This window comes from Talpa europaea, assembly GCF_964194135.1.
Source record: "Talpa europaea genome assembly, chromosome: 5".
NCBI classification, from domain to species: Eukaryota; Metazoa; Chordata; class Mammalia; order Eulipotyphla; family Talpidae; genus Talpa; species Talpa europaea.
The window spans coordinates 7,323,278-7,336,071 of NC_140071.1; the positions used below are offsets into that span (position 1 = coordinate 7,323,278).

At 46.3% G+C, this 12,794-nt stretch overlaps 1 protein-coding gene across 1 annotated transcript in view; it reads right to left on the reverse strand.

Moving 5' to 3' along the window:
- RETREG1 (reticulophagy regulator 1) overlaps positions 1 to 12,794 on the reverse strand; it is a gene marked incomplete at both ends in the record, with an annotated part of 106,364 nt that overhangs the window by 3,697 nt on the left and 89,873 nt on the right. Inside the window, 2 exons of the mRNA XM_084233894.1 lie at positions 346 to 430; positions 2,821 to 2,947. Of these exons, the coding sequence (XP_084090020.1) occupies positions 346 to 430; positions 2,821 to 2,947 (212 nt within the window). The remainder of the gene's footprint in view (positions 1 to 345; positions 431 to 2,820; positions 2,948 to 12,794) is intronic.

The window sequence follows — 12,794 nt, forward strand, 5'->3', positions numbered from 1 at the left end:
GAAGAGAATATAGGTAAGACGACCTTTCTTTGGAAAGGCTACATCTTCATAGTTCACAAAAATATTTCATTTCTTTTACTGACAAGTAGAAGGTATTTTTTCTCAGGAAGATGCCTCTGTGAATTAAGTTCTAAATTTCTATTCTTTCCCCTGTAGCAAAAACATTCGCTTACTTGCCTGTACATGCAAGCACACGCACACAACTTAGCCATTTTCAAAGATAGCAATTATATCAAATTTCTCCCTTCCATCCTTTTATCTCAAAAACTTACATAAAGATACATGCTTTCCATAAAATAGTCCTGAATTAAAACCTTTACTTAGTTGTTCAATGTCATTACTTACGTAGAAGATAGCTGAGTATAACCCCAGGAATGTAACTTCCCAAAATGGTAAAAAATGTGCACACACTGCAGACCAGGAGACAAAACTAGAAAGAGAAATAACATGTTGTAGTTATGTAACACCAGGACACACAAGGGCACAGGTGCATACAGAAAGTGCCTATATACAATCTAAACTATTCTTTTACACTTAGGTCTGACAAAGACGGCTGTACTCAACCAGACTTAGTTCACACTACCATTTAGTACCAATCATTTGCAGTTTCCAGAAGCTAACTTCTGGCACCAACTCTCCCATTAATCATGGCTGTGGCCATGTTAGTGCCACAAGCAAGAGAACTGAGTAATAGGTCCACAGAAACTTCTTTTACTGAAGATCACTCACTGAAAATACACAACTGATAACTCAATCTGCAAGTTCTAACTTCTACAGGCCCCACCGAAATACACCAACACAGCAAAATTAGAGGCACAGACATAAAAAGAACTGATGAGCTGCTGGGATATATTTACAAACCATTAGTACCCTCCTTTCTAATTATACCCATATCTCAAACTGACCCCACTTCCGAGTCACCATCTGCAAATGAAATGAAGTTTCAATAATGAGGTGTAATTTTTCTTCTGTCAATTATGACCCATACATCTTGGTTGCTTTAAGACAGTTAAATCTCAAGACAGAAGAATTCCTCTCCTAAGTCCTTCATTTGTTTCCCACACTGTCTTGAAATTAAAGCAAAAAATCATTTAAATTTAAATCTTTAAAGTCTGGTATTAAACAAAGAAATGTTATCGTTAAATTTTGGTATTAAACTGAAAGAAAATTTATTAAGTGAATTTCAAAAAGACACATGTGCAAGAGGTACATCACTAAGAGCAATAGTAAAAGGATCTGAGATTCAGATGAACTTTGACTTTTTTTTTTTAATTTTATAGAGGCATGTTTATTTCTTTATTTTATTTGTTTGTTTGTTTTGTTTATACAAGCACTGGGTACAGTCAGAAGTGCGGGAGGGTGAGAGAATTCACCAGAGCCAGAGCGAGGAGCAGAGCAGGCAGAAGGATCGAAGTACACTGCTGAGGGGAGCAGCGGGCGGCAGGAGAGGTCTGCGCGCCATGTGGGACCCTCCTCCGGAGCCGGGGAGCAGCCGGGGATCGAACCGGCATCGCAGAGGCTGCGGGCAGCTTCACAACCCAGCGCTCAACCGCTGCGCCACCGGGGAGGCCCCCTGAATTTTGACTTTTTGTCCTTTGGTACAAGGTTATTTAACTGGACAAGAGGAGAGTAGATGAACACATAGAACAAAGGTCAGTCATTTCTGAAACAGGAGGGTATGGAATTCTACTAGTAAAATGGAAGTGGAAACACCATGAGGTGGAAAGAAGAAATAAATTTGTAAAAGCATTTCTATATCCAGAATTCAGTTCTACAAAAGAATTCCATCTTATCCACTAAATTTGTAGCTTCATCTTAATTTCATTGACTTGAGGTACATTCAATTGACTTGGGGTAATGAACCCAAAGCAGATGCTTTAAGTTTTAAAACTTTCTGAAGAAGTGCTTGATCATTTCAGTAAAATAAGCATGAAAAATGTTAACTTTCCGCCCCAACATATGGATTCACTACATCTATTCTAAAAACCGTCTTCGGTAATTAAAATAATATCCATCTACTGCCACTTTAATATGCTCAATATGTACCCAAGTATAATTCTATTATTTAATACCATGAAATTAGGGCTTTCCTTTACATGGCACAAGGAGAGGGGTATTCCTGGGCCCTCCCTGCCAACTGCAGGTGGACACTGTAGACAGCATTAGAGTCGGCTGAGGCCTCAGCGCTCACCCCTGCTAGCCAGGTCACAGTAGAAAATGCCTCTACACCTGCTGTGACTCTTCATGGGTTTTCATCTCATCAAATAAATACTCCATAAATGCTGCCAAAGATTTTCTTTCTTAAATAAAATCTCTAATTTTCAGATTGAGAGGCTCAATTATATCTAAAAGTGCCCTCAAGGATTATGTGTCCATGTCACCTCCCTGTGACTTCAAAACCAGGATAAATACTATAAATGGAAATTCTAAGAATATTTTTTCCTCCTTGGCCTCCTTGCTGAGAAGACCAATCACCATCCATTTTAGTTAATGAGCAAGATAAATATGAAAAAAATAGAAGAAAAATTACAGCCATTGAGTGTCAGAGGACATGAAATACAGAGAAACCAAAAGTACAAAAGGCCACATAATCTTCAAAACAAACAAACAAACAAAAAGGATAATATAGAACACCATCTAATTTCAAAATATGAGACTGAAGATTTTCTAGGGCTAACACACTAAGCATTTCTTTCTGAAACTCGCTTCTATGACACGTGCTTTTATGATAACATTTATTATCTTGATAAATTTGTTTGTTTCCAAGTTTATTGCGCATTTTAAAGAACAGTCATTATTCTCCTAGACTGGAAAACTTGCCTTGCCGGGGCTCTGCTGTTTAAAATGAGACATTTCTTGGAGAAATACACTGAAATTCATCCATGATTCTGCAATACAGTGGCTGAGCCTGGGTCTTTCCTCTGGTTTGGAATTGATCACTTCCCAGCTAAAGAGAGAAAAAGAAAACAAACAAAAAAAAATGTTCATTGAACTTTTGGATAATTCAACATTTGATGCTCCAGAAAAAATTAATTGAGCGCTTACTGTAGACCACACTTCTCTGTAAAAGGCCTATGAATTCAGGTGAGCAAGCCACATACCCAACTAGCGAAAACTCACATGCAGAGAGAGGAGAGGCAGGCAAAGTAACTGGCTACACAATTACCCAATGACAACAAAGGAAAATCTGAGGAAGAGGTGGGAACTTTGGGACATCAGAAGGCTTGGGAGAATTCCAGATTGACAAATGTGCAACATAAGCAGAATGAGAACATGCTAACGGCACTGTTTCATGGAGCCCCAGGTGTGGTTGCAAAGTGAGCCAAAAGAATGACATTGTGGATAGCTGGTGTGAGCCTCCAGTTCATACAGGGTCTTGCAGGTCTTGTTACAGATGTTTTCAAGTTTCAGGATTGGGAAGTGTTGTGTAAACACTAAGGGCCGGGTCATTGTTGATTTGGGTAGATGGAAAGAGATGAGACTTCAGTAACTAACATGCCTTTAATGCTGAATCAGGGGACCAGACACAGTCAGACCAGGGCAGGCAGGCAGGCAGGCAGCAACTGAACCCCCAGCCCCTGCAATTCTCCCCTTTAACGCTTGCACCTCGGCCCAGGTGTCTGTATCATAGGTGTGTGGGCCCCGTGCTCGCACTCCAAGCACTTTTGCAACACATTTTCACATGTGGGCAATGAAACTTGGGAGGAAAGCCCTCAGGTGGCGGCCATAGAGGCTGGTGGCGGGCAATTGAAAGAACCTGAGTAACCATTTTCCCTACAGGAAGCCATGGTAATTTTAAGGAAGCTTGGAACTGATCTTTATTCAACAAGGCACTTTTCAATATATGCCATGATTGGTCCACTCAATAGAAAACTGATCAACTCAACAGGTCCTTGCAATACCTTGTGTTTTTCAAGATCACCTTTTGCCAAATGTCCCCACGTGACACATGGACCAGGCAGCATGCTTTGTCACTGCCCTCATTTCCCCAGAGGAACCCCAAATGAGCTAAAGACTAAAGACAATGACTCCAGGAAGGAATAATTCATCCTTGACTAATTCTAACTAGGCCGCTGTAGTCCGAACACATGTTAAAAGCACGCATCAAAAGATAAAATTGATTTTAAGTAATTAAATTTAAAAATTCAAATTTAAAAAATGTCATTTGTAGGACTACAAAGTGATGAATTGTTATGAACCAAATAACTCAGACCATCAAACTAAAATCTGGATGATATTATTTTAATTTCATTACCTATTTTTTCTCTAAAAATCTACTTATTTAAAGACCATGCTTAAATCTTACAGGAGACAAATTGGTCTTTGCACAGTTTAGTAACAACAAATTAAAATGGCACTGGCCACAGTTCCAGAGTGCAGCATATTTTATTTCCCACTAGGGGGAGACAGAAGACTAAGAAATGGGACATTCCTGTGTGCCTTTAAAATAGATTGTAAATTTTGTAACTGAACACGAGCTGACAGCCTGTCTCTGTGTTTCGTCCAAAATGTCTTTGAGCACCAGAAAAAATAATGTTGAAACGAATGAATCTTGTCAGAGAACACATACCCCCTCTCCGCCTCACTACCTTTCTTTCATCCCCATAAAATGGACCTTCAATGCTGTTAACTCTCCATGACCAGCTCCGGGGATTTGGAGACATCTAAGGGGCGATCCCAACCAGAGAAAGCTGACATGTGGGCGTGAAACAATGACACTCGTTAAGCACGAAAACCACCTTTTTAGAACGAGGAGTAACACTGGGGGAAATAATTCAAAAACTAAGTGGAATGAGATAGCTAGGAGACCTGTTGTAAGAGTCTTCATTCTGGTGCATTTTACAGAATAGTCCTTCTTTCTGCATACATGCTGGAATTCAGAAGCCAAAGAGTGTGTTTGTAACGGAGAGTTGTTTGTCAAAAGAACCAAGTTGATTTTTGGATATATCAAGATTCTCCTGTCATCTATTCCTTGTCATTTATTCCTTTAGCTGTGAGATAATTGCTAATAAGAGACAGGCATGTTGCAGTGGAAGGACAGAAGGGTCTGTTGCAGGGAGGGGGGTGTATGGGGGGTGGGAATTAGGGGGCACCCAGCAGGGTGTGAGTGCCGGGGGGTGCTGTCGGGACAGGCTCTGGTGGGAGTCCATCCCCTTTGGGCCTTAACTTGGCTTCACTTTGGTGTCTGGCATTTCCAACACAAAAACAAGCACTTCATCTTCCAGTGTGAGCAAGGAAGCACTGGCTGTTTTCAATTGTGAAGTAGAAATAAAGGAAGAGTTAGTTACAGGAAAAGATGACTAAGGCGGGAATGGATCCAGTGCGGGTTTTCTGATCCCATGCAGACCGGGTAAAGGAGGAGTCAGAGTCCTCCGTGGCTTTTGCAGGTCTTTTATTGGGGTTCACCAGGCATATGGCAGGCAGGGGTGCTGGGGGGCCAGGAGGCTAGCAAGGCCTCCCAGCCCCCAGCAAGTCTCCACTCTATCTGGGCTCTCCGACCTTCTCTCACATTCTCTCTGCTCTTCTCATGGCTCTGCTTCCCTCTCGGCTTCTGCTGGCGTCCCCGTGACGCCGCCCTTAAAAGCCCAATCGAATCCCATCTACGTGTGCCCACACCCTACTCCAGCTGCCCGCCATCAGGCATGCACTCAGGACCGCGGGGTTCCGTCATCTATCCTGATGGCGGGAGGGCAGAAAAGTCTGATACCTTTTACCTTACCCTACAATGACACAGAAATTAGTGCGTGTAGGGTAAAGAAAATGTCAGGCTTTTCTGCCCTCCCGCCATCAGGATAGATGACGGAACCCCATGGTCCTGAATGCATGCCTGATGGCGGGCACCTGGAGTAGGGTGTGGGCAGAGGTAGATGGGATTCAGCTGAGTTAAGACTGTGCTTTTTAAGGGCGGCGTCACGGGGACGCCAGCAGCAGCCGTAACAGCAGCAGCAGAAGCCGAAGCAGAAGCTGAAAGAGAAGCCGAGAAGCAGAACGAATGCTAGAGAGCCCAGATAGAGTGAAGACTTGCTGGGGGCTGGGAGGCTGGCAGGCCAGCACCCCTGCCTGCCATATGCCTGGTGAACCCCAATAAAAAACCTGCAAAACTACTGAGGACTCTGACTCCTCCTTTACCTGGTCTGCATGGGATCAGAAAACCCCTTGTGCCCTGTCCTGCCTTTACAGTGCGACACAGCCTTCCTTAGGGGACAATTTCTAGTGTCATGGAAGGACCAAAGAGGGTGAAGAAGTCGAGGCAGGGCAGCTGGTGGACACTGGCATGGAGGGGGCTAGAGGCGCGAGGGCTGACAGCTCAGGTCCAGCCCTGGGCGCGATGCTGTCGACCTGCGATCTCCTCGCTGCACCCTCGCGGCCACCCTGTGACACTCTCCGTCCCCCCTCAGGTGAGGGAGCAGAGACATCCACCCTCGCGCCAGGTCACAGAACACACCACGGAGCGGGGGATGAAGTGAGAATGTTCACAGCCCAAGTGCGAGCCAGGAAGGGCCGTCCCTGGGGGATCACCCCACACCCAGGCCGAGCAGGGAGGACAGCGGAGCAGTGACGTGGAGGACCGTCTCGAATGCCAGGCTGCAGAAACAGAGACCTCCCAAGAGCAGCCTGGCTCCAGGTGAAGCGAAGGGCCGAGGCCTCTGCCACCACTTCCTCTCACTCCTTCAGCTGTTTCCCAGCTAGACCCACAGGTGGCCCCACGTCCTGTGCCGTCCTCAGCAGGGAGCTCGCCCGGCTCCTGGGCAGGCGGATGCAGGCCCTACTGGCACCCCTGAGTCCTGAGGCTCATGGGGAAGTGCAGAGGCTGCAGTGACATCAACGAATAAAAGACCTTCCCGTGAGAGAGAAACGAGCCCCGTGTTTGGTTTTCCTGGGCAACCTCAACCCATGAGAACATTTTCAGATACTGTTATCTCTGCTCTTTCACACACACCCACACCCCACACACACCCACACCCCACACACACCCACACCCACACGTGCACACCCCACTGTAGGGTAAATGAAAAAATTGCCAGGCTCTTCCGCCTTCCCGCCATTAGCAGTAATGATGGATCCGTGCGGGCCTGCAGGCCTGCCTGATGGCGGCACCTGGGCTGAGACTGGCTTACAAGGGTGGCGTCACGGGGACGCCAGCAGAACTGGAGTGGAAGAGAAGGGAGAGCAGAAGAACTGTAAGAACGAGAGCAGAACCAGCAGAGGCCACGAGAGAACGCCAGAGAGCCCAGAAAGAGTGAAGATACGCCAGGCCTGGGAGGCCTGCCAGCCTCTTGGCTGCCCTCCACCCCCCGCACCCCTGCCTTGTAAAAGCTCAATAAAAGCCTGAAAAGACATCGAGGGCTGCAGGACTCTCCTTCACCCGTCTGCCCAGATCAGAGAACCTGCTCTGTGCCTTCCTGGCACCACACCCAACACATAACACATACACACACCCCCACTCACCCCACACACACCACATACACCACACACACACCCCTGTCTGGTCACTTTAGTTTCCACCTTCCCAAGAACTCACACTGCAATCATCCTTTCCAAAGCTGTTAATAATTCTGCCACAATGAGGGGGAAAAAGCACAATGGACTCTAAGGCTACCAAAAAGGAGTATGTGTGGGGTGGGGGTCTGATGGACAATTACTGGGGTTTGGGTGGTGGGTAGAGTGAAATAAACATTTGTGGAGGTGTAAACCTATACCCCAAAGATATATAATGTGAGGTAAATCAACATTACCTCAATAAATATAAAATAATTCTGCCATCCTACCTCCAGATAATACACATTATTCCACATTATTTGGGCTCATTTTTAATCTATAGGAAGTGGATAGAGAAGTCAAGCAGTGTATATGGTGCCAAGATCCCACACTGACAAGCTTTCTTAAAGGGGGGTTTGTTATCCCCTCGGTTGTCACCTAGCAACTGGGACAAGCAGCTGCTTCAACCATCACACCTATAAATACGTGTGGCCTGGGCCGCCAGCCTTTCATTCTCGGCTGCTGACTAATGGTCCCGTGCTCTGCTGGTAGGGGACATCTAGTGTTAAATCCTGTCGAATTTTTCTTAGAAAGGTCAGTCAGTGTCCAGTTACAGATTTTAACATTTCTTAGTGCGATGTGTTAGAATTTGTTTTTAATCCGATGGCTACGTACTAGGTTCCTCGGTGAGTGCGTGTGTGAGTGTGTGCAGGCAGAGGAACAAAATCAAAACCGGCATATGTTTCTCTGTACAAACACTCACAGAATTAGAAGCATGACAAGGCAAATAAGATGTGTCAACTGGAGGATTAAATAAGCAAACACAAGATTAAGAAATTACATAGCACTCAACTTGAAACCTTCACTTTCTTAAACCAATTAGCCATGTGAGCTGCTCCCAGGGACCGAGAGGCGCCACTTGAGTGCCAGCTTGTTCTCCCCTGAGAGGCAGAGCCCCACCTTGTTGGGGCAACTAGGTGTTTTGTCTTGGACTCTCTTCTTCTATACTAAACTTCAAATGAACAGTGAAACTGTTCCTTTCTCCCATCTCAATCTCTGCATCACCACGTCCCCATGGCTTAGACCATCAATGATGCAACCCATGGAAAAAATTTTGGAAGGCTGCACTAAACTTCTATCAAGGTCCTTCTAGGTCACTCTAGTTTCTATGACCAGATGCCAGTTAGAAATCATTTTTAGTATTTTCAACTTGAACTACTTTAACAACTGTACTTTCATAAGCCCAGGGCATGAACAATTTAAATTCCAGGACCAGCTCAGAACAAGCACCCACTTGAGACAAGCAGGAGATTAAACACTCTCATTTGTGAATGCTGAGATTTGCTTCCGTCACTATCACTGGGGGAAGACGAGGCTCCCACTTTATCCCTGAAGGACAGATAACATCTGAGAGCCAAGAAACTTTCTATTTGGGACCCACAATTTCCAGTGAAATCTAATCCAGGCTTTACTGTGGTTGCAATCAAAAGTGAATGCCCTCTCCCTACTTTTCTCACCTTTGGCCTAGTTATATAAGTAACTTCAACTTTAATTAAATTCTTTTTTATTGCAGTTACCTTGATTTATGCTCTAGGAGCCTAGATGTACATATTTAGAGATACATGTCACCACCCTACAACCACCGAAGCACCCATAATCCTCCACCACAGTCCACTGGGCCCCTAACCCCTTTGCTCCACACTCCCCCTCCCTGCCCTTCTGGGAGCCTCAGCTCCTTAGATTGCTTTGGTTTGATTTTGTCTGTCCCGTTGCCTTGACGGAATCTAAGTTTCTGTGATGATACCGACTACATGGGGATACAGTGTGGAGGCTTCCGGTGACAGTGGAGTTTCTGATTTGTCTCTTTTCAGAGACCTCACCCCTTGCCCTGGGCCTGAGGACCCAAACGGGCTGAAAGATGGAGTTTCTTCTCTCTGGCCGCTGGATGCTCAAAGGCCAATGAAAGGGGATTGTGTAGAGAACATGAGGTCAGAGATAAATAGGGATGCCCTGGAGCAAGCCACACCTGAGGGACTTTCAGTCAGAGACCATTATCATGCAAGAGGCTGGTCTGTTAAATTACAGGTCACATTCCTGCCTCAGCTCTTTAAAATCACTCACCTGGGGGACTCCCTGGTGGGGCAAAGGGTTAAGTCTCAGCATAATGAAGCTATGGGCAGCCACTGCAGCACGAGTTCGATCCCCGACCAGGGAGCTACACACATGGCGCAGCAGACCTCTCCTGACTCGCCCGCTGCTCCCCTCAGCAGTGTACTTCAGTCAATCTGCCTGTTCTGCTCCCCACTCTGTCTCTGGTGAATCCTTTCACCCCCCTGCACCTCTGGCCTACTCCCCAGCTCTTGTACGCATAAGTAAATCCTAAAAAAAAAAAAAAAAACACTCACCTGGGCTCTTGTTCTTACCCAACCCTCCTCTGGCCCTTTCTCTCTCCCCTCATCCTCAAAATCTCAGACACCTCGCTTCGGTTCTGGAGGTCTGCTAGTTTATCATTACCTTACCAGCTTACCCACGCTGATTTTTAATTTCACTCGTACATGTAAGATCAGGCCATGTGTCCATCGTTCTGACTGACTTTACTGCACGTAAGTTCCTCAAGCTCCTTCCAACTTGCTGGAATTGGCAACACTTGTCTTTCCTGAGTGCTGAGCAGTGTTCCATGGTGTAGCTAAACCACATCTTCTTGACCCAACTTTCTCTCAGTGGGCACTTAGGTTGTTCCCAAATCCTAGCTATTGTAAATGGCCGCATGGCCACTGTAAGGCACACTGCCAGCGTTGGGGGCTTCACGCTCTTCGGACAGGACACCCAAAACTGAATTGCTGGGTCATATGGTATTTCCATTTTCAGTTTAAGGTAGGTCCGCTTTCCAAAATGGCTGCACCAGTTTACATTTCCACCCACAGTGAATTAGGGTCCCCTCACTCGACATCCTGCCAGGAGCACTCTCATCAGTCACCAAAAAAGCGGGGGACTCTCATGGGCATGTGTTGGGGGGCAGGTTACAAGGGGGGATAGTGATTACAGCCTCAAGGGCTGTCAGGTGTCTACATAACACAGAGGGGCAAAGGGCGGTGAGGGAAATGGGCGGGGGTGTAAGAAATCATGGAGGGGGGATCTTTAGCTGAAGCTGGATGAGTCTGCTGTGCGGTGAGACCAAGTTCCAGAAGGAGCTCTCCCCTAGTGTTTCTGTAGAAATGTGTGCCCCTTCCTCATACACAGGGAACAGCAGCAGGAATCTTGCAAATAATGAACTGAAAAGGAGCCTCCCCCGAATGTGTTTCTAGTGACCAGGGTAACACACTGTGCACTTCAAATAGCAAGGTTGCAAGAGGCCTGAAGACAGTTATTTAAAGAATCCCTCCAACACTTCATTTCCATTCATATTGTTAATCTGTTCAGGAAATTTTCATTTTAAAAATTCTTACTCTCTTGTGAAATGCAGCTGGGTGCAGGGAAATGCACTGAGCCTGAGCGTGTGTGAGTGAGAAGCCACCATCCACCTCCTTCTCCTCCTGCATCTTTCCCTGGTGCAGATACTCATCGCGGCCTCCAGAACCCGGCTCTGCCTGGGTATTCAGGGAGGTCTGGTGCTGCTGTATGAGCAGACAAGCTAAGCTGCCTACCCAAGTTTTTTGAAAGTCCTGACCTGTCTTCCAGTCATTTCTAGAAAGTCACCTTCACTCAATCAGATATAGAAAGGCAATGCATGTTCACAGCTACTGCAGCAACCCCCAGCACCGGCTAGGTCCCAACCCCTCAGGCCTCTTGCTTAGGCTGGACTTGACCATATATTTTTAAATGCCTTTGTGGGGGGCCTCCCTGGTGGCACAAGGGGTTAAGTCTCAGCACTATGAAGCTATTGGCAGCCACTGCAGCATGAGTTCGATCCCCAGCCAGGCGGGAATCTGACTCACATGGCGCAGCAGACCTTTCCTGTCTCACTGCTGCTCCCCTCAGCAGCATATTTCAGTCAGTCTGCCTGTTCTGCTCTCCACTGGTGAGTCTTCTCATTCCCCACATCTCTGGCCTAAACCCCAGCTCTTGTATGCATAAATAAATAAATCTTTAAAAAATAAAAGCCATTGTGTTTGTGGTAAACACACTAGTTTGTTAGTATTTTCTGCTTGTATTCTATCATTTCATCCCATGAAACAGACTTAACAAGCTCTTCTGGCTGAGATGCGGTAGCTCTTGACCCATCGTAGTCTTTTATCCACCCAGAAGCACAAGAGCAGAGTGCTGGAGAGCGGGGTGCCCAGGGCTGGGCCTTCCTGGGGCCCGGTCCACCCAGCTGAGGAGGAGAGCATGGCTGGTGCTAGACATCGGACCCTGCCCTACTTGAGTGTTTACAGCCCTAGGGGACAGCCAAAGGTACTGAGTCCTCGGGGCGTGACTGCAGGCAAAATTGGCCCAGGGACCTAATGGCAGAAGAAAATCACCTGTTAAAGAACACTGCATCTTCTATTTTAAACAAATGACATGCAAGAAAACATAAGAGGCAGAGATCTAGAGAGAGCCTATACTTGTTGCCTTGAAAGACAATCTATGCTTTCAGATTCTGTTTTGCTCAAAAGTGAATCTATCACACATTCTTATTTTCCCCAGCCACACTATGTCCTGCATTTTCAAGAATTGGAACAAGCAGCTCATCAAAAATTGTTGGGGTCTATAAAAAGCAGTTGCTACTTTTGTCATAAAGACTCAAACCTTCTAATAGATACATCTTGAATAAAACTACCCACAGTTCCAATCCCATTTGGGTGACCCCGTGTTTATCACCGCCAGAAGACACCCCAGGTGGTACGTACTGATGAGGGTCTCAGTTCACTGAATACACAGCCAGAGGCCAGGAATGAATCTGTTAGGGGGAAAAGGATGTCCCAAAGCTATTTCCATATAGGCTTTGTGGACTCCACCCCACCCCAGGTCAAAGCCAAAGACACTGGGAACTCCAAATCCCATCACCACCAAAGGGAAGGTGGCTGGGACCTGAGGGTGGGGTTCAGCAGCCAGGTGGATAGAAAAGTCAGACACGTGGGCTTTGGGGGACCCCATTTTGGGCTCTCAGCCAGCTCGCAGCGTCCAGCCAGCTCTGAGAGGGCCTTTGGGTTTCCAGGTCGTCGGATCGGGTAGGACGCATTAAAGACTTTATTTCCCTATTTTCTCCCTGAGTTGTACATTTTCCTTATTTCTTTTCCTCTTGTAAATAAACCTTTTATTAACCTTTTTGTGTGTGTCTGTAGTAGAGTATTCATAAGTCCCTTTAAAGCGCGCGGGTGAGGACCCACAGCCAG